Raw genomic sequence first — 20536 nt, 5'->3', positions numbered from 1 at the left:
AGGACAACACCATTGCGGACGCCCTAAGCAGACAGAAATCCCTCTCCCATGAATGGGAGCTCGACAAGAGTACGCTGGATCACATATTCTCAGAATGGGGAGTCCCAGGAATCGACCTGTTTGCCACCAAGGAGAACGCCAAATGCCCAAACTACGCAAGCTGGCGTCCCCAACCAAGGTCACTCGGAAATGCTTTTTCCATAGGTTGGTTCAGCGTATTTGCGTACGCTTTTCCACCGTTTACGATGATTTCCAGGGTTCTCAGGAAGATGAAGGCGGAGCCCTGTACCCTGATCCTAATTGCCCCGTTCTGGCCGAGGCAGCACTGGTTCTCGGAGCTTCATCGCCTCTCCATCAGGACACCGATTCGTCTGAAGCAGCACCCGTACCTGCTGACAATGTCCAACGGGCAGGTGCAATACCCGAACCTGCAATCGCTCAGGTTATCGGCCTGGCTCCTGAGCACAGAGTTCTGTCATCTAAACATCCCGCAGGAATGCAGGGACGTGCTGGCAAAAGCAAGAGCGGACAGTACCAACAAAACGTACTCTCTAAAATGGAAACGATTCTGCACATGGTGTTTAGAGAAAGGCCTGAGACCACTCCATATCACACCCGAACAGATATTGCCATATCTACTACACTTGGCACAGTCAGGATTGGCGCACGCATCCATAAAGGTGCATCTGGCGGCCATTTCACGATTCACCAGGACTTACAAAGGACCGTCTCTCTGGTCCAATAGGCTTATCAAGCAGTTCCTAAAGGGACTATATAGATCCTTCCGAAGACCTAGAGGGGTCCCACCGACATGGCACCTTAATTTAGTCCTTCACCAACTCATGAAGCACCCTTTTGAGCCCATTCATCGAGCATCCATCAAGTACATCTCATGGAAAACGGCTCTGCTGCTCGCCCTAACATCTGCCAGGAGAGTCAGCGAGCTACAGGCTCTATCCATTCAGGAACCCTTCATGCAGCTCAAACACGACAGGGTGGTGCTGAGGACAAATCCCAAGTTCATACCGAAAGTGCCTTCAGACTTTCACCTTAATGAACCGATGGTTCTACGTTCCTTCTTTGCAAACCCTACCACCGCAGCAGAAAGGACGCTACACTCCTTGGACCTCAAAAGGTGTCTAAAGTTTTACATAGACAAAACAAAGAGCTTCAGGAAGTCATCACAGCTATTTGTGGCCTACAGTAGGCCAAGGATGGGTATGCCTCTAACGAAACAGAGCATCTCAAGGTGGATCTCCTCAGCGATAGCATTCTGCCATGACGGGGCCGGACGGCCTTTGAGAGCTAAGGTTGAAGCGCATTCCACCAGAGCGATGTCCACATCAGCAGCGCTGTTCGCTGGAGTGCCGATTTTGGACATATGTAGAGCGGCGACGTGGAAGTCACCGCACACCTTCTCCAGACGCTACTGCCTGGATGCTGAACTTATTATTCCAGTGAGGTGAGCCTTCCAACATCCCGCCATCCTGGTATGCACATCTCTTGCTGCTATGATATATTGATGTATGCCAATGTTTCAAAGTCGCATGGTAATATGTGTATTATCTAAAATGACTATATGGCATGATTACATCGGAAATGTGCATAATGTACTGCTAACTACTCTGATTCAGGCATGTGAATCTATGAAAGACACCCCTAATACTGGATAAGAAACGCGTTACTTACCTGTAACAGCAGTTATCCAGTATTGGTGTCTTTCATAGATTCACATGCAACCCTCCCGCCTCCCCTGGAAGGACTCGCGTCTCTCTCTAACTGTGTTACGCCTACCTAGCTTGGTGCGTATGAAAATCTGAGGGACTGAGGCTCCTGTCAGGAAGGTTCTAGAGGGAGGTGATAGCTGATTGGCTGGCTCTAAGAGTTTGGTCCTTTTTTACATAAGGACAAGGGTAGGCTACTAAGGGGAGGCCCTTAGGCCTATTTTTCTCTATGTATGTCTATAGGACATTACTTTTCTATGAACCGGAGGCTCCCGTCTCGACGACGGGGAATGATTCAGGCATGTGAATCTATAAAAGACATCAATACTGGATAACTGCTGTTCCAGGTAAGTAACGCGTTTCTTACTTACATTCGGTAACGCTTTTTCTGGTGGATACAGTATCTGCCTATGGATTCCTCACTGTCCCGCCCGCCTCTCCGTTGTCCACCTGTTAATACCCCTCCAAAAAAATGCTTTAACTGTTTGACATGAATTTTTTTTAATACGACTTAATCATGATTGTTTTAATCGTGGGAAATGCTTGGTCTATTGCTCTTCTCCCATGCTTTATTGGTTAGGCATTTGTGTGTGTATATATATATATATATATATATATATATATATATATTTAGTTTACCATTTATTGCAGCTAAATGATAGAACTTGCTACAAAATCAGCAATATATGGGCACTAAAATCAATACAAGATTACTTTTATGGGAAACTTTTAGCGTGGAAGAGCGCTGGAATCCTGACATTGGATGAATATAAATTCATATGAAAGGAAAATCCTATAATTCCCAATATATATTTCATCCCAAAAATACATAAAGATGCAACAAATCCACCAGGCCGTCCCATCATCTCGGCACAGAACAGTTTGCTTGAGAATGCAAGCCAATACATAGACTACTTCCTACAGGAATTGGTCCAATCTTTGCCCACTTACATCAGGGACACAAGCGACTTTCTAGCTAAACTGCAACATTTTGAATGGAAAGAAAGCTATCAATTGATGACTTTGGATGTAGTGTCCCTTTATACCAGTATTATACACAGGGATGGTATAAGGGCACTAGAGCATTTCTTGGGCAGAGGAAAAACAAGATTGACCGCGCATTGCACAATGCTAAGTAACATGACTCATTTTTGTCTTAATAATGTGTTTCTGTTTGACAAAACTGTATATCAACAGATTTGGGGCGTCGCGATGGGGGCCAGCTTCTCCCCCAACTATGCTTGTTTGCATATGGGGTGGTGGGAGGAGCTAGTCCTCAGCACGACACACAAGAATTTCATGGACAAAAATGTCAAATTGTTGCTGAGATTTATTGATGACATTTTTATTGTGTGGGAAGGGTCAACAAAGGAAGCTACAATTTTGTAGTGAATCGCGATAACAATGATATCAACCTAAGCTTCATGTCCACCATTAGCTGCCACACAATTCATTTCCTTGATGTAGAAGCTTTTATAAACCAAAACAAACTGGAAACTAGATTATTCAGAAAAGGAACAGTGGGCAATTCGGTCCTACATTCCACGAGTTTCCACCCTCGACAGCTTGTCAACAGTATCCCATATGGGGGAATGCTGAGGATTAAACGAATATGCAGCAACCCCATTGATATACAAAAAGCCCAACTGGAAAGCAAAAATAGATTTTTAGCAAGGGGATATAAGAGCAGGACCATAGATGCAGCCATCAACTAAACCAAGAGTCTATATAGAAATGCACTCCTAAAACCAAAAACAAACTAATCTTGAAAAGCAAAAAAAACTACAATTGCGGCTTATTACGGCTTACAATTTGCAAAATAAATCTATAAAGAATATTGTCCAGCGAAACTGGCCGATAGTGTTAAGTGACCCTGTTATAGGAGATACTTTAACTAAAACCCTGGGGATAACATACAGGATAGCTCCATCTATGAGTGGTAGCTTAGTTAAGAGTAGCCCAGAAGCTGTAGAACAACAAAATTGGCTTCATGAAATGTAAAAACTGCAAGGCCTCTCAGTACGGTGTAAATAAAAAAGCTTACAAAACTCCGTTTTGCGAAAGAGAAGTGGAAATTTCACGCGCTCTGCACTGCAAAACCGATCATGCCATATATATCTTAGAATGCTCATGTAATCTAAGATATGTTGGGAGTACTAAACTCCCTGCAAATAAAAGAATTCTACAGCATCTCAGGTCGATCACAAATCGAAATCCAACCTACCCTATTGCCAGACATTTCTAAGAAGTCCACAACAAACACCTCTCTTACTACCTCATAGACTCTGTACCAAAAAATAGAAGGGGAAGTGATAGAGAGGGGGCTCTGCGGAGATTAGAAACGAGGTACATTCTAAATCTCGATAGTAAATCCCTGGGAGGTTTGTATACCACAGAAGATCTATATACGTGCTTATAATAGATCTCTCCCAAAACCTAGTTTATAACATGGGCAGTTTTAATGATCTTTTAGTAAAACATCTTTAATTTTAACTTCAGCTTTAACTCTGGTTTTAACTCTGGTTTTATGAAGCGATGCACATAAATCTATAATCTAGCTGCAACTACAACATTCTTTTAGCAATGGATGAATGGAGGATTTCAAATACAAATGAATGCTAAACAATAAAATAATGAGAAGCTGCCGCCTGACCTTAACCATAAATACATTGATTTTTTAGAAAATTTGCTATTTGCACATTTAGAGGTGTTGCTTGCAATTATTTTAAGGTGACCAATTGGTCCATATTCCCAATTTTGAGTAATGTGGTAATATTTCAGCACCAGCATTTTATAATACAATTTTATTTTGGGGACAGCCTATGACGGGACACATAGCTATGATGGCAAACCAAATTGAACCATTTTTACCAAACTGCATTTATGCAAAAATGTCATGAATTAATTTTACTTGGAAAACAATGTTTTATACGTTGTTTTAACATACAAACTGTTTTAGCAATTTTAAAACAATTTTATGAACCGTTGTTTTAGAAATGCTAATCATTGATTCATATTTCCTTGTATATAAGATTTTGCTGCTAGGGTATTTAATATGTCTATATTTATTAATATATATTTATTTGCATTTATTGAATTGTTAAATGCGAATGGATAAAATGCCACAAGATCATTGTTAAGCAGTCAAAAAAACACAAAGTAAGCGCAAACATGTTAAAAAGGTAAATTGGTCAAATGCTAAACTAGTTGGCTTGCCAATAAAAATGTTTTTTCTTTCTGTTGGGCGATTACCACAACCTTCACCATCAAGCACTGTCACTTTAAAAGGGTAAAAATGCCGAAGAGCGTTGTCATGTGATCAAGGTCGAGGAAGGACTGAAACTCGTCATGGCCGACCAAAAAATAAACTACTGATTGAGCACTGAAACGTGGTCCGTGTCTGCTTACTGTACCTCGAATGGTGAACGGCGTCAAGCTGTGTTTGCGAATTTAGTATACTATGTATACATGTGAAAATGTGTTGGTCCGCCCGTTTGCCATGGTGGCATGGAAAAAATGGATGGAACTGATGTCAGCACGCCGACTAGGTCCTCTTATAGCTCCGATGACGTCATACGGAGTCGCGAGCGGAGCCGTGCTATTATGAAGTCCTCGTTGACGTGGGAGAGCTAGGAAAGAATTTCCGCAGAATGCTGGCACAGGGGGTATTCAAAAGGTGAGGAATCCACAGGCAGATACTGCATCCACCAGAAAAAGCGTTACTGAACGTGAGTAACTTGTTCTTTAGGATTGAACTCAGTATTGCCTTTGTCGGTTGCTGCAATGTGGTCACTTTCTATTAAATTAATGCCATTTTATGATTCATAAAAATTCAGTAAAAGCCTGCTTGTTTTGTTTTTAATTGAGGTAACACCAAGTTCTTAAACATTGAGTTGACTACAGCCATCTAAATATTAAGTTCAAATACCTGAATAGTGGTCTGGGATCCGTGCAAATGCATAGAAATATTATGTATTTATGACTTCATTGAGGATACCTACAATGCAAACTTGGAATACAAATAACTTTTCCATTTCAAACACACCCACCCCTGAAAGCCTGGTTGGTACGTAATAAAGGTTTAAAAATAGGCACTGTATTCCTTTCTTAAGTCATATGTCATCCACTTAAGTGAACTTCAAAGCAGCCTCCAGAAAAATCGCCTATCATCTGGTTTTCATAGTCTCAAACGCAAAACCTGTGTTATAACTTTTTTTTTTTTTTTTTTTTATTTATAAAGATTTTTATTAGATCTCAGGCATATTGATGTTAGAGACAGGCTTCGCATATATTGCAGTACACAACATGACAGTAAAAAAACAAAGAAACAGAAGAAAAACAACACGTGGCTACATGTTACATGGGATTGTTTGTCCTCAAATAATCACTGTTTCAGTGCTTTAAAATGTCACACATCTATCTTATATATACAACATTACTGTTCTACATTGTCTGATGACGTGTCCTGTGTAGTGGATCGTAAATATTGGAGTAACGGTTCCCAGATATCTTTGGGTCTTGAGGGGGCAGGTAGCTCTTCTGCATATAGTACAAGGTTTTCCGTGCAATGTATTAAATCCTTCAACCAGTGGTCAGGGATCGGGCCAGCTGTAGTTTCCCATTTCATTGCCACCCTCCTCTTGGCTAGCATTAAGGCGATTCTCACAAATTTACCCATGCCTCCCTTGAAGAACGGCGTAAGGCTCAGCTAAACCTGTGTAATACCTACCTTTTGATGTTCTGATCTACCAGGTGAAGCATTCTTACACAAGAATATCTTATGACCTCAAAAGAGATTCTCTTAGGATGTGTCAAAAAGAGAATGCCATTCTTGGATATCTTTTTCACTACCATGTGATTCAAAGATTTTCTGAAAGCTCGCAAGTGATCTTTGCTGTCAGAAATTCTCCTGTTGGGCAACTGATTGCAACCTTATTCACATTGATGGTGCCCTTCCTTTAAAGTAATTCTTAATTAGACTTGCAGCACATATGATAGGTTGCTTTTCTAGTGATTTTTCCTCCAGCCTAGGAGTCTATTAAGATTCAAAATGTACTCCCAGAAAAAGCATTTTCCCCCACAATAAAGTACCCTTAGGTATTCAATACTTTTTCCTACCAAAAGTTCTATCTGATTTTCACATTAACCAGACAAATGTCTTTTACCTAGAGTTTATCTTCTTGCTATTTATCTAATTTAAAGTGCAAAATAACTTTACATAACTTAAAGGTTAAGCAAGATCTGAAGCATGATATAAAGTTGTTAATTATGGATCTATTTTCAATAACTTAGCATCCTCAATGCAAGACAAATGGTGCACTGCCTATTTTCAGAACAAAAATCGATATCTCCCAGGCAGAGTCCCCCCTGAAAACGGAATACAACCCTATTTTTGACCATCAAATAAATGATTAACATGATCACTAAACAAAGTGAGTGCAGTATGCTATTGTTCTCAGTTAACTATAAGATGAAACGTTAATAAACATTTTTTACAAAGTCTATCAAATGTAAGTTAATATATCAGTTTGTCTCTCTCTTATTTAGGTCAACTGAAGAAATCATAGCACTTTTTATATCCATTACGTTTGTCTTGGATGCACTTAAAGGCATAATAAAAAGTAAGTTGTGTAAACCACTTTTTACTTGTATATAAGCTAATGATATGGTCATACTATAACTTTGTGTAACACAGATATGTGAGGTTGAACGTTTATGTGCAAACCTATTAATTTGTATTTGTCTCATCTCAATCCTGAATTCATTTACTTGACTGAGAGCAGTGCCCATTCTAAACAACTTCTTTCGTGTTGTTCTCACTTATATTATCTTCAATGAATGGTATCTTGCAAAGGTCCCTGTATGTGGAGGATCCTAGGAATGCTCTTTAGAATATATTGTTACATGAAAGGTTTATTTTAAAAAAACACATGCCTATTGGAAGCAACGTTTTCCCAAATTTGTTTTTAGGGGGTGGGAATGTTGGGGACACAGACTGTATACAAACACATACACTGTCAGTTTGGTAGAGTTTTGCAAACCTCTAGCCACTCCATCATGCAGTGCATGGTCACTCCTTTGGTTTGTTATTTGGGGGTCACAGAAAAGAATACTAAACATGCATGCCATTTCCAAGACTAATGTTTATTTGACTTCATTTTGTTGTATTTTTTACCTACTCAAGTATTTGGATACTTACACCCAAATAGCACGTTTTCTTGCAGTAAGAGTGTTTTTAGGTCTCTGCTACAGACTGCCTTAGTTCTTTTGGAACACCTTTCATTTCCAGCACATGCACTTGTTATTAATGGGCTTTGATTGAGACCCATGCACATGATTGAATGGCTTTGTTGTCTCTCGGGTATCTACTTTTGATGCAATGTCTGTCTTCCCTATTCTTGCTTGTCTTAGCAATGAGTATTTTGTTATCAATGTTGTCATGGAACGAGTTGTATCCATCCAGTGAGGACGTGAAAATGCAATTTTTTAATTTATCATTGACTGGGAGTGCTATATTAACTCCTCTTTAACCTCTCTTTCACCTGGATGTTTCTGTATTCCCTCGCCCCCCCCCCCCTTTAATCCTTTCTCCAGGGCTTGATGCCCGCTCCTGTCCAACTCCTATGCCACTTCCCGTTTTACATATATTTTACATTTATTTTTTAACAAGGGTCCATGAGCTGCAAAGCGCCATCAGGCCACTCACTAATTTTATTTGCGCGTGTTTACTTTTTAATTTTTTTTTGAAACATAGCTATGTTAGAATGCTACAGGATGCATTTGTGTGAAGCGTACATGCATGCGTCATGAAGCATGCACGCTTGTCATGTGTGTGCGCATTGATGGACATAATTAATAGAAAACCCATTGTAAACTTGACAGCCATGGGTGACCATGCAATCGGCAAAAGAAAAATTCTAGCAAAGCAAATAGCTGGCTCATAAAGAGCACAGATCTGTTGGCTTTGCCAGTGCTTGTTTTCTAGTGGTGTTGACTCACCTTGGTTGAATACCTGAAACTCCGAGTTAGAGGTCTTTCACAAGTGCCTTTTTTATGAAGGGAAGACATTCTAGATGAACTGGCAGTGTCTTGGTTTCCTGCCTAATAGACTCCCAACTATATAAAGAAGTGAAAAAATGTTTGGAGATGTCTTACATTAGATTCAATAATGGGTACACCAAATCATTTGTCTACACATTCCTATGCCAGACATTTTCTCCAGTGTTTCCTCAGACCTTGTACAAGATTCAGTGAGGCACTTCCATTGATATTTGTGCGTTTTGGCTGACTTGTATATACAATTTGTAAGAACATAAAGTAACTTTTTTGAAGTGCGTATATTAATCTCTCTAGTCGAGTTAATGTTTCATCCTGTGCGTAGGTAGGAATCTCTTCTGAGGAGCTGCTACTCATTTGTCATGGAGGGTGAGACCCAGCTGCCCAAAAATGTAAAGGGTTCTGCTAACCCAGTTGCTACAGTATCTCCAGCTGCTGTACACATTCTTCCATCCTCAGTTTCAACTCCTTCTGCTAGAAAACACAGTAAAACAAAAAGACAAAGACACACATAAAAAGAGAAATTAGTAGTGACTCCTGCTAAATCAAAGCAAATGATGTTTAACAGAAAACAAAAGTGTAAGACTCTGGAAGCATCCTTCCTCTAGACAGACCACTCTTAATGGAGAGAAGTCTCCCTGCCTTCTACATCCTTTTTGGATATGGACGCCTACTCGGCAAGAACACCAGATTCCCCTTCCCTTAAAATGGGTCTGCTGGATAAAACAACTTTTCATGATTTTAAGAGTTTCGGAGGCTCTATTGCCACTGTGCCCTTTGTGAGAGACTTATGATTTGTTTTTAATGCTTTTTTCGCAAACCACAAGAGACGTCTAGTGGCTTTGGTTCTGAGACTGCTCTCATGCACTTCTGAAATCCATAAAACTAGTGGAATGTTGCAAATGGATGACATACTGGCCTCTAGAAGCTGCTGCTCTTAATAGAAGCTCCTCCTGCCTGCCTGGTTGTCATAAGAAAAGTGTTATAAGTCCCAGGTTTCAACATATGCCCAGATAAGGAAAAGGGGAAAATAAGAGGGACCCAATAGTGAAAACATCTGGAAGACCTTAGCTACTTTGAGAGTTGCTAATTCCATCACCCACTTAGGAAGATACAACAGGAAATTGTGGCATTCTCTACACTGTTGGTTCAATTTCCGTCCTGGAGAGCGCCAACTTGATTACAAGTATATTTTACAGAAGGGATAACCACCTTTGTCCATATTAAGTGCTGCTAAAGACTCTGCAGATCTGGCAGTTCAGGCTATGTCATGGACTTGTGTGAGACACTATATCTGAAAGAAACACGTTAGTTAGATTCCTCACCTTAGAATATCCCCAGGCGTCAGACTGGATCCGGAAGATTTTTCGTCAGCAATACCCCTTGTGCGTCGCTAGGCGTCGTCTGCGGCTCCGCGTCCGTCGTCGGCGTCGTGCGCCGGGATGACGCCGTCGGAGTACTTAGACGCCGCCCTCGCGCGCTGACGTCAGTTCTTCTTTTTTCCGCGCCAGTAAGCGCAGATCCGGGAGAGCTACCCCTTTTAGTCTTTTTTGACTAAATCTTTTTTGATCATTTTTGATCCTTGTCTGTCGACATCTGGTGCCGGTAGGATGCCTGGGTTCAAGGCTTGTGAAGATTGTCATCGACTGATGTCGGTGACCGATCACCACCGCCGGTGCCTCTACTGCTTAGGCCTCGACCACGATGCGGAGTCGTGCAACGACTGTCAGGCCCTGACTTCGAAGGCTAGGCGGGAGCGGTCCCGCAAGCTTCTCGAGCTCCGCCACTCGGCTCCGCGTCGTGCGCGATCCCGGTCCAGGAGGAGGTCCAGGGATCGCTCGCGGAGCCCTAGCCGACGCCACCATCGATCGTCGGGCTCCAAGTCGTCGGGTAAGTCCAAACACTCTAAGAAGTCCAAGCGGCGACATCGCTCTTCGGACTCCCCTCGCCGGTCGCGCGACTCGGCCGAGGGTCCAAGTGGTTCCACCCCCGCGGCTCCGGCGGAGCCGCAGGCGCCGCGTCCGCCCCCATACCTTCCGGTCCCTGGGGCTGACGCGGCGCCGGCGGAGATCAGTGCCTTCCTCTCGGCCATGAGGAGCCTGGCCCCGCCGTCGACGCCCGCTGGCGCGCCTTCGGGCCCCGCGGACTCGACTGGGCGACCTCGCGTGCCGGCGGCTCCGGCCCCGGCGCCGTCGACGACTCCGGTCTCGACGCCGCAGGTCCCCGCGGGGCCCTTGCCTGGGCCCCAGTCGACGCCGGTTGACCTTGTCACTCCTCCACCGGCGCCGACGCCTGAACCACCGACGCCGTCACCGGCGCCACCGACGCCGACGCCCCGGTTTAGCCCTCATCCGGACCCGACGCCGGCACGGCGTCCGCCGACGCCGCATCCGACGCCGCTTGAGACCTACCATCTCTACAGTCCGGTTCCGATCATTCCTCCTGTTTATCAGGAATCGGAAGAAGGGGGCGACTGGGAGGGGTTCGAGGACCCTCTGGCTGTTCAGTCACAGCTTTCTCAGGACTGGGCAGATGAACTGGGGGAGGCCAGCGGGCTGGACACCTCGCCAGACGCTGGATTCACTTCTCCTCCGACCGTGGCTTCGGAGGAGGGTGCAGCATTTTCCGTGGTGCTGCGCAAGGCGGCTGAGGCCCTTGGGCTCGAGTTGCCTGCCGTGGCTGTGAGGACCAACATCCTCACTGAGGTGCTTCAAACCTCAGCAAGCTCCACTGAGCCTCTGCTGCCGTTCAACGAGGCCCTCACTGACGTTCTGCAGGGCACCTGGTCCAAGCCCTCCACAGTTCCTCCTGTGGATAGGAACGTTGCCAGGCGCCACCGCCCGGCTCCGGGCGACCCCAGTTTCCTGTCCCAACACCCCACCCCCGAGAGTCTGGTTATCCAGGCCTCTACTTCCCAATCCTCCTTCCCGACCGCTCCGCCGGACCGGGATTCCAAGAGACTCGAGCAGTTTGGCAAGAAACTGTTCTCGTCCCTTAGTTTGGGCCTGCGGTCCTTAAATACCGCCTGTCTCTTGGACCGTTATTCCCATTCCCTGTGGGATACGGTGGAGGACGTGCTGCCCCTGTGTCCGGAGGAGGTCCGGCCGCGTCTTACCCAGGCTTTGGCCGATGGGAGGGATGCAGCACGGCACGCCATACGATGTGGGCTTGACACCACGGACTCGCTAGGTCGGGCGATTTCCACCACGGTGGCGCTCCGCCGCCACGCCTGGATGCGGTCCACGTCATTTTCCGGGGATGTCCAGAACACCCTCATGGACATGCCCTTTGATGGCACTCGCCTGTTTGGTGAGAAGGCGGACAGTGCGCTGAACCGCTTTAAGGACTCCCGGGCTATGGCCAAGTCCTTGGGCCTCTCGGCTCCGCGGGCGCACACCTCCGCTTTTCGCCCCTTTCGTGGCCAAGGAAGGGGCGCCTCCTCACGTCCGCAAAGCCACCAGCCGCAGAACCAACCTGCGCGCGGTCGCGGACGTGGCTTCCGCCGTGGCGGAAATGGAGGCCGACGTGGTCAGCCCACATCCACCCCGGCAGCATCCGCCTCAAAGCCTTCCTAGTCCGAGCTTTCAGGCCCATACCACGCCAGTGGGCGGCAGAGTTCGCCATCACCTGCTCCACTGGCGGTCCATAACATCGGACAGGTGGGTGCTGCAAATCGTCCGAAGGGGCTACTCCCTCCCCTTCGAGACGACCCCTCCAGCCATGCCACCGCAGCACCACCGTATCTCGGGGGATCATTTGGATCTTCTCCGCGAGGAAGTTTCGGCTCTCTTGGCCAAGGGGGCCGTCGAGCGCGTTCCGAGTCCAGAAGTAGGTCGTGGTTGTTATTCCCACTACTTTCTGGTTCCCAAGAAGGGCAAGGGGGGCCTGCGCCCTATCTTGGACCTCCGGAACGTCAATGCCTTCCTCCGAAAGGAAAGGTTCAAGATGCTAACGTTGGCTCAGGTTTTAGCTGCCCTAGACCCTGGAGACTGGATGGTAGCGTTGGACTTGCAGGACGCATATTTCCATATCCCCGTCCTGCTGGCCCACCGGCGTTACCTGCGGTTCACGGTGGGCCAAGAGCACTTTCAGTTTACCGTGCTCCCCTTCGGCCTCACCAGTGCCCCTCGGGTGTTCACGAAAGTGATGGCGGTGGTCGCAGCTCATCTGCGCAGATCAGGGGTCCCAGTCTTCCCCTATCTCGACGACTGGTTGTTGAAGGCGGGCTCGCCCCAGGCAGTCGTCTCCCACCTCCAGACTACGGCGGATCTCCTGCATTTGCTGGGGTTTTCCATCAACGTGCCGAAGTCACACTTGAGTCCCTCTCAGAAGCTCCTCTTCATCGGAGCGGTTCTCGATTCGGCGCAGTTCCGGGTCCATCCACCGGAACAGCGGGTCCGGGATATACAGGCCCTGATTCCCATCTTTCGGCCTCTATCCCGGGTTTCGGTCAGGCTAGTGTTGAGGCTTCTGGGGCTGATGGCCTCCTGCATCCTACTAGTGCATCACGCCAGGCGGCGCATGCGGGCTCTGCAGTGGGACCTGAAGTTTCAGTGGGCCCAGCATCACGGCAACCTGTCCGACCATGTCTTGATCTCGGAGGGTACTGCACAGCAGTTGCAGTGGTGGCTCACGGACCGCGAGTGGGTCAAGGGCAAGAGCCTCTCCCTTCCCCAACCGGAGCATGTCGTAGTGACGGATGCGTCCCTCCTGGGATGGGGTGGCCATATGGGAGAGGCGGAGATCAGAGGCCTCTGGTCTCCGGCGGAGTCTCGTCTCCACATCAACCTGTTGGAGTTGAGAGCGATCCGGCTTGCACTGAAAGCCTTCCTTCCCTCTGTCAGGGGAAGTGTCGTGCAGGTGTTCACGGACAACACCACCGCCATGTGGTACTGCAACAAACAGGGCGGGGTGGGGTCGTGGACCCTTTGTCAGGAGGCTCTGCGCCTCTGGACATGGCTGGAACACCAGGGCGTCACCCTGGTGGTTCAACATCTGGCGGGCTCTCTGAACGCCAGAGCAGACGAACTCAGCCGCCGGTGCATGATGGATCACGAATGGCGTCTGAACTCCGAAGTGGCGCAAGGTCTCTTCCAGCAGTGGGGAGAGCCTTGGTTAGATCTATTCGCCACCGAAGAGAACGCGCAATGTCAGCAGTTCTGCGCGTTGGAATTTCCAAGGCGGCACTCGCTCGGCGACGCTTTTCGTCACGAGTGGAGTTGCGGTCTGTTGTACGCCTTTCCGCCTATACCACTTCTGCCCAGAGTGCTGAAGAAGATCAGGCGCGACCGGGCCCAAGTCATCTTGGTGGCTCCGGATTGGGCACGAAGATACTGGTATCCCGAGCTACTCAGTCTGTTGACCGATCCCCCGATACGTCTGCCCCTTCGGGAGGATCTTCTGTCGCAGCAGCAGGGGACGGTCCTCCACCCGAACCTGTCCAGCCTCCACCTCCATGCGTGGAGATTGAGCGGCGGCAGTTGATGCCATTTGACTTGCCTCCTGAAGTCTGTGATATCATTCTGGCAGCCAGGCGTCCCTCCACAAAGTCGGTATACGCCTGCCGGTGGAACAAATTTGTGGCATGGTGCACAGCAAAGGCTGTGGATCCCCTTTCCGCCCCTCTTTCTGAGGTTCTCCTCTTCCTTCTTTCTCTGGCCCGGCAGGGCTCTGCCCTGGGCACCCTGAAAGGTTATCTTGCTGCCATCTCCGCCTTCTTGCGGCTTCCTGATCAGCCTTCTCTTTTCAAGTCCCCTGTGGTTACACGCTTTCTCAAAGGCATTACACACACGTTCCCTCCTGTCCCTTTTGTAATGCCTCAGTGGGACTTGAATCTGGTTTTGACATTCCTGATGTGCGCTCCCTTCGAGCCTCTTCACAATTGCCCTCTTCGTCTTCTAACTCTAAAGACTGCTTTTCTGGTAGCCATCACCTCGGCTAGACGGGTGAGTGAGCTCCAGGCTTTATCTTCAAAGCCTCCTTTTCTATCTGTTCATCCGGACAAGGTTGTCCTTCGGCCTCGTCCCTCCTTTCTTCCTAAAGTGGTGACTCCATTTCACCTTGGGCAGTCTGTCACCTTGCCCACCTTCTTTCCGCCTCCGCATCCTTCCAAAGAGGAAGAGAGGCTCCACCGTCTGGACCCAAAACGTGCGCTCTCCTTTTATCTGGACCGCACAAAACAGTTCCGGGTGGACGACCAGATTTTTGTTGGGTACGTGGGCGCTAAGAAGGGGAAAGCTGTGCACAAACGAACCATCTCTCGGTGGGTCGTTTTGTGTATAAAAATCTGCTATTCCTTGGCTAAAAAGGACCCTCCTGTTGGGCTGCGCGCCCATTCTACTCGGGCCACGGCGGCTACTACTGCCTTGGGACGGGGAGTCCCTTTGCAGGACATCTGTCAGGCGGCGACGTGGGCTTCGCTACACACGTTTGCCAGGCATTATTGCCTTGACAGCCAAGTCCGGAGGGATGGCTTCTTTGGCCGTTCTGTCCTCCAGGACTTTCTGGTGTGATCTTGGTTCGCAGACCCACCACCGGGGATGGTATTGCTTGGGTATCTATTCTAAGGTGAGGAATCTAACTAACGTGTTTCTTTCAGATGAACAAGTTACTAACCTTCGGTAACGATGTATCTGTAAGAAACATTAGTTAGTTAGATTCCTCACCGACCCTCCCATCCTCCCCGTTCTGCGAACTGACATCTAGGGTTAAGGTTGTCCTTTCAGGCCCCTAGATTTTATTTTTGGCACCAGTGTCGGTCTTTGCATGGCTCTGCGTTCCTGGCGCGGAAGGCTATGTACAAGAACTGACGTCAGCGCGCGAGGGCGGCGTCTAAGTACTCCGACGACGTCATCCCGGCGCACGACGCCGACGACGGACGCGGAGCCGCAGACTACGCCTAGCGACGCGCAAGGGGTATTGCTGACGAAAAATCTTCCGGATCCAGTCTGACGCCTGGGGATATTCTAAGGTGAGGAATCTAACTAACTAATGTTTCTTACAGATACATCGTTACCGAAGGTTAGTAACTTGTTCTTCTAGTTCTAACTCCATTGCAGTCTCTTCTGACCAATCAAAAGATCCATGGATCAGGCTCAAAAAATGATCATAGTTATGAAATTTCCCCCCATGCAATCAAGCGCATAAATATTGAGGCAGATACTTTAAACTGAATTGGCCTGGAGAAACACAAATAATTTCATAAAGGTTAGAACAAAGCACATGTTGGGTCATTAAGTGTTGCAGCTTCAATACCAAAAGTAGTAGCAAAATACATTGAGGGTCTCACTTGGTTGTGAGTAAAGCTTTCCTCCAGCAATCACACCTCTACCCTGCCACTGCCTCAAAAAGCCTTGGTGGAGGGAAAATGTTTAACCATATGCCTTATGGGCAGAAAATCACAAATGACATGTGGTTGTCCACAGGCAAAGTCCTGGTCTGTGTGAAAGATCTTATGGGAGAAACTAACTGGTAGACATATCTTTCCAGGTTCCTTTTTTATGAAATGCCTAAAATGAAAACTATAGTATTTGGGTATGTGATAGTATTTTTATTTATCTTTTTGTTTCTGGCCATTATCAGCCTGAGAATCTATGTAGTTTGCCAAGCTTCCTCCCACTATATTGCCCTTTATGAAAATAGAAATGATCTTGACTTACAATTGCTATAGATCCCTCTCACCTTTTCTTTCTTTATTTGCATGCCTACTCGCCTCCTTTAAAATTATGACATGTCCTTTGGCATGTAGCTTCTGTAAATTTCAATCATGTGAACCAGTAGTCCATGACCTTTCCTTTTGCATCGTAGGATCTTCCTTGATAGTTTTAGTCATTAGAACAATTCCCTGCCCCATGTGTAGACCTGAAACACAGCATGCCAATAGATTTGTTAACCTCACAGGGTGCAAATGTCCAAATGATGTGCAGCACCTTTCTTTAGGCAAACTTTTTCAGAAATGTAGACCGCAAAAATTCAGAAAAACCCTGGTCTCAAAAAACTTAATTGCAACATCTACAGTGAGAACTGCTGAGCAGCTCTCTTACATTGAGGGGAAAGTCTATCCTCCGAGGCTTACCTTGAGGAAAAGTAATAAGTTGCCTTCTGACAGTTTAAGACGTCAGAAGCTTCCACTAGCCGTTTACACATTCGTAGTAAGTTGGCTCTTTATATAATGTACCAAAAAAAAGTATGCCGTGGGAAGAATCGTGGTATCACTTATGAGTGGCTAGGGGCTTGCTCGAGCAATCCCAAGGTGCTCTAACTAGGGTAGTGTAGTTGAGCAGCCTTCATCTCATCAGAGATGAGTGTTAGACATTTGATACACACACAATCAATAAAAGATGCACACACTCAAAAAGGAGATGCACACCACTTTAGAAAAGTAATGCTTCTTTTTATATATATTTTTAACACCGAGAACTTAGTGATAGGGTAAGTACTTTCAGTATACAGAAATACACTGGCACTTGTATCAGTAAAGTGGTGATGTTACCCTATGGGAAAGAAACATATATTAAGGTAAGTATGGGACAAGGTCCAAGGCTGCACCAACAGGTCGCTTTGGTTAGCTCTGGGGCAGAGGTGTATTACAGCATCCGGTGCCCCGTTTAAATCTTTTTGGACTGCAAAAGAGGCTGCAAGTAAGGACTGAGGGGCTAGTCTTGCTAGATGCAGCACAGCTCTTGAGGGCCTTTGGGTCACTGTCAGTTCTTGGCAACCTGGGCTGGGGACTCCTGTGCTGTGAGCTTTGTCTGACTGGGGCACCGAACCGAAACCTTAGGGGTCGAAACCAGTCTCAGGCCCAACTCCTTGGACACTGACGTATACTGTTGCAATATGTCCAAAACTGGACATATTGCAACCAAATTGTCACATAAATGCACATCTGAGTCGGAGGACACTTATCACATTCCATTTCCTCCTCCCCCATCACCTCCTTACCCAGAAACACAGCATTTACTAATTACTCCTACTAATTTGCCGCAACCATCTGATGATCAGGATAATGGGAATGGGGACAATGATCCTTCACCTGCAGACCCCTGGAAGGATTATAATACTGACTCTCCCCCAGATCATGATCCTGACCTTTATCCTACTAAATCTTCTCCACCAGATGACAATTTAGGCTATATATAGCTACTAAGTGGAGCTGCTGAATACCATGGGGTGCAATTACATAAACCTCTTTAAAGCACTTAGTAGTTCCCAAAGATCCACCCACACACTCCCTATGCTTAAGGGTATGTTATGACATGCGGACAACATATTTAATGATCCTGTTCGTGCACGCATTCTCACCCCCAGGATAGACAAAAAATATAAACCTGCACCATCAGATCCAGTTTTCATCAAGGACCAGTTACCCTTAGACTCCTTACGGGTTTCTAATGCCTGTAAACTGGCCAATTCACAGACATCGGGGGATGCTCCACCTCTGTACAAAGAGTATAAGCTCATAGACTCCTCTGGGAAAAGAGTAGCCTCTCAAGCTGCAAATTACTGGCGTATTTCTAATACTCCGGCTCTTTTAGCCAGATATGATAGGGCGCATTGGGACGAAATGGAACAATTGCTCCAGTTCTCACCCGATGAGCATAAATCCAATGCTCAAGATGTAGTGCAAGAAGGAAAACTCTTCTCTAATTCTTCCATTAGGTGTGCATTAGATGCAGCTGACACTGCGGCTAGGGCCGTCAATACCAGTGTGTTACTAAGAAGACACGTGGTTAAAAATTTTTGGATTTAAACCCGAAGTTCAGGCTTCTGTTCTCAACACACCATTGCGCAAACATTTCTTTGGTCCTGTAGTAGACACGTCCTTAGAAAAAATGAAAAAGGACACAGATGTGGCAAAGTCTATGGGTGCCCTACAGTCCCCTTCTACTCGTGGTACCTTTTGGCGCACCTTCTATCGTGGGGTCCAAGAATATCTCTTCAGACACTGCCTATATACCATACAAAGGCAACAATCAGCCCTCTTCTTCAAAAGGTTTCTTTAGAGGAAACTACAGAGGCAACGAGGTAGCGGTTCCAACACACGCACCTCCTCCTCAAATACCAGGGACTTGCCAATGCTCCCCCTCCCCCCCCCCCAATCATTTAACACCTGTAGGGGGACATCTTTAACAATTCCTACCCGCCTGGGAATCAATAACTACAGACAAATGGGTGCTAGGAATTATCCGATCTGGTTATTGCCTGAAGCTTGCCAACAATCCTCCAAACATCCCTCCACGTTCACACAAAATGTCACCAGACCATCTACACCTCCTCAAACAAGAGGTTCAGTCTCTCCTTTTTTTTTTATTTTTTTTTTTTTTTTTTTTTTTATTTTTTTTTATTTTTTTTGAAACCGTTTATTGCATTTTGAAAAAGTTACAGGTATGGGCCTACAACCACCCGGCCGGCCGCTAGAGTGACAAAAGCATAGGACATACATACAGTAAGAGTCTCTTGGCGGTGCAGATTGGTAAAGCAGGAGACATCAATAGCGCAGGCCGCATAACTCCAAGCCCACAATACGGTTTCCTTTTATCAAAACAGAACAACACAAAAAACCACACCCGCAAGGCAACCCGCAATCCAAAGTGACGGCACGTGCTCCGTAAGTGGGGGATCCCAACCAGCAGCAAAACTCTGAAGAGGGGAATGGGAGTAGATCAGGGACTGGGGAACCACGTGCCCACGGCTGAGGGAGGGGGGTCGGCTAGGGGGACGGAGCTGGCGAGGCAGCCGGTAGCAGTGGCGGCTCACAAATACCCCCGCGGTAGGCGTTCCAGGGGCCCCAGATTTTCACCCACGCCCCAGGCTTACCCCTCGCCACATACACCACCTTTTCACGAAACATACACCAATCCATATGTTCTTTCCAGGCCAACACCGCCGGGGGCCTCTGGGATCCCCACAATTGAGCAATGTCACGCTTAGCTATCATGTATCCCAGAGTCACCCACCGCGTCTGCGGGACCGAATAGTCATTTGGTTCCCACACATTCAGCAAGCATCTCCTCGCTTCAGGCAACAGCGCGACACGCGTAACCACACGCAGAACCTCATGCACACCACGCCAGAATCGCTCCACCTTAGGGCACTCCCACAGTATATGCATGAAAGTTGCCAAAGCGCCACAGCCACGCTTACACAATCCGTCACCAGCAAAGCCCATACGTAGAAGCCTTGGCCCCGTCACGTAAACCCGGTGAAGGATCTTAAGCTGGACGAAGCGAAGGCGAGCCGGGATGGCCACCTCCTTCGGAGAGGCCACCGCGGAAATCCAATCCTCGTCGTCCAGTTCCAGCCCGTCGGCAACCCAGGCCTCGCGGAGACTAGTCAGCAGGCACGATCTGTCGTTGATCAGTTTTTTATATATAAGGGAGATTGTGCTGTCTGGGACATAGCCATCCAGCACTCTGTCCTCCAGGGGGGAAGACTCCGGAATGGACGCGACATCCGGAAAGACGGAGCCCAGCGCGTGGCGGACTTGTAGGTACCGAAAGTACTCACTGCCTTGCAGCTGAAACTCCGTCTGCAGCGTCTCAAAAGTTTTGAATCCCCCCCTCGTCCAGAGATCTCCCACCGTGCTGATTCCGATCGTGTCCCACTTCTCGAAGCCCTTCGATGTCCACAGGGAGCCCAACCTCTCAGACGCATATAGCGGTGACGCCCGGGTCAAACGGTCCTTCCACCCCATAGCTGCATTAGCCGCGTGCCAGACACGCACCATGACACGCGTCGGTCCCGTCAGACGGGAGTCG

General features: G+C 47.1%; 1 protein-coding gene across 1 annotated transcript in view; it reads left to right on the top strand.

Annotated features, from left to right (window-relative positions):
* Nucleotides 1–20536, top strand: part of SLC4A11 (solute carrier family 4 member 11) — a 1034103-nt gene that overhangs the window by 629364 nt on the left and 384203 nt on the right. The window contains exon 13 of the mRNA XM_085642688.1: nucleotides 7272–7345. Within this exon, the coding sequence (XP_085498814.1) occupies nucleotides 7272–7345 (74 nt within the window). The remainder of the gene's footprint in view (nucleotides 1–7271; nucleotides 7346–20536) is intronic.

The sequence above is a fragment of the Triturus cristatus genome, chromosome 2_2 (genome assembly GCF_964204655.1).
Source record: "Triturus cristatus chromosome 2_2, aTriCri1.1, whole genome shotgun sequence".
Taxonomy (NCBI): domain Eukaryota; kingdom Metazoa; phylum Chordata; class Amphibia; order Caudata; family Salamandridae; genus Triturus; species Triturus cristatus.
Note: the sequence above shows the minus strand (reverse complement) of the source record. Positions and strands in the feature narration are given on the sequence as shown.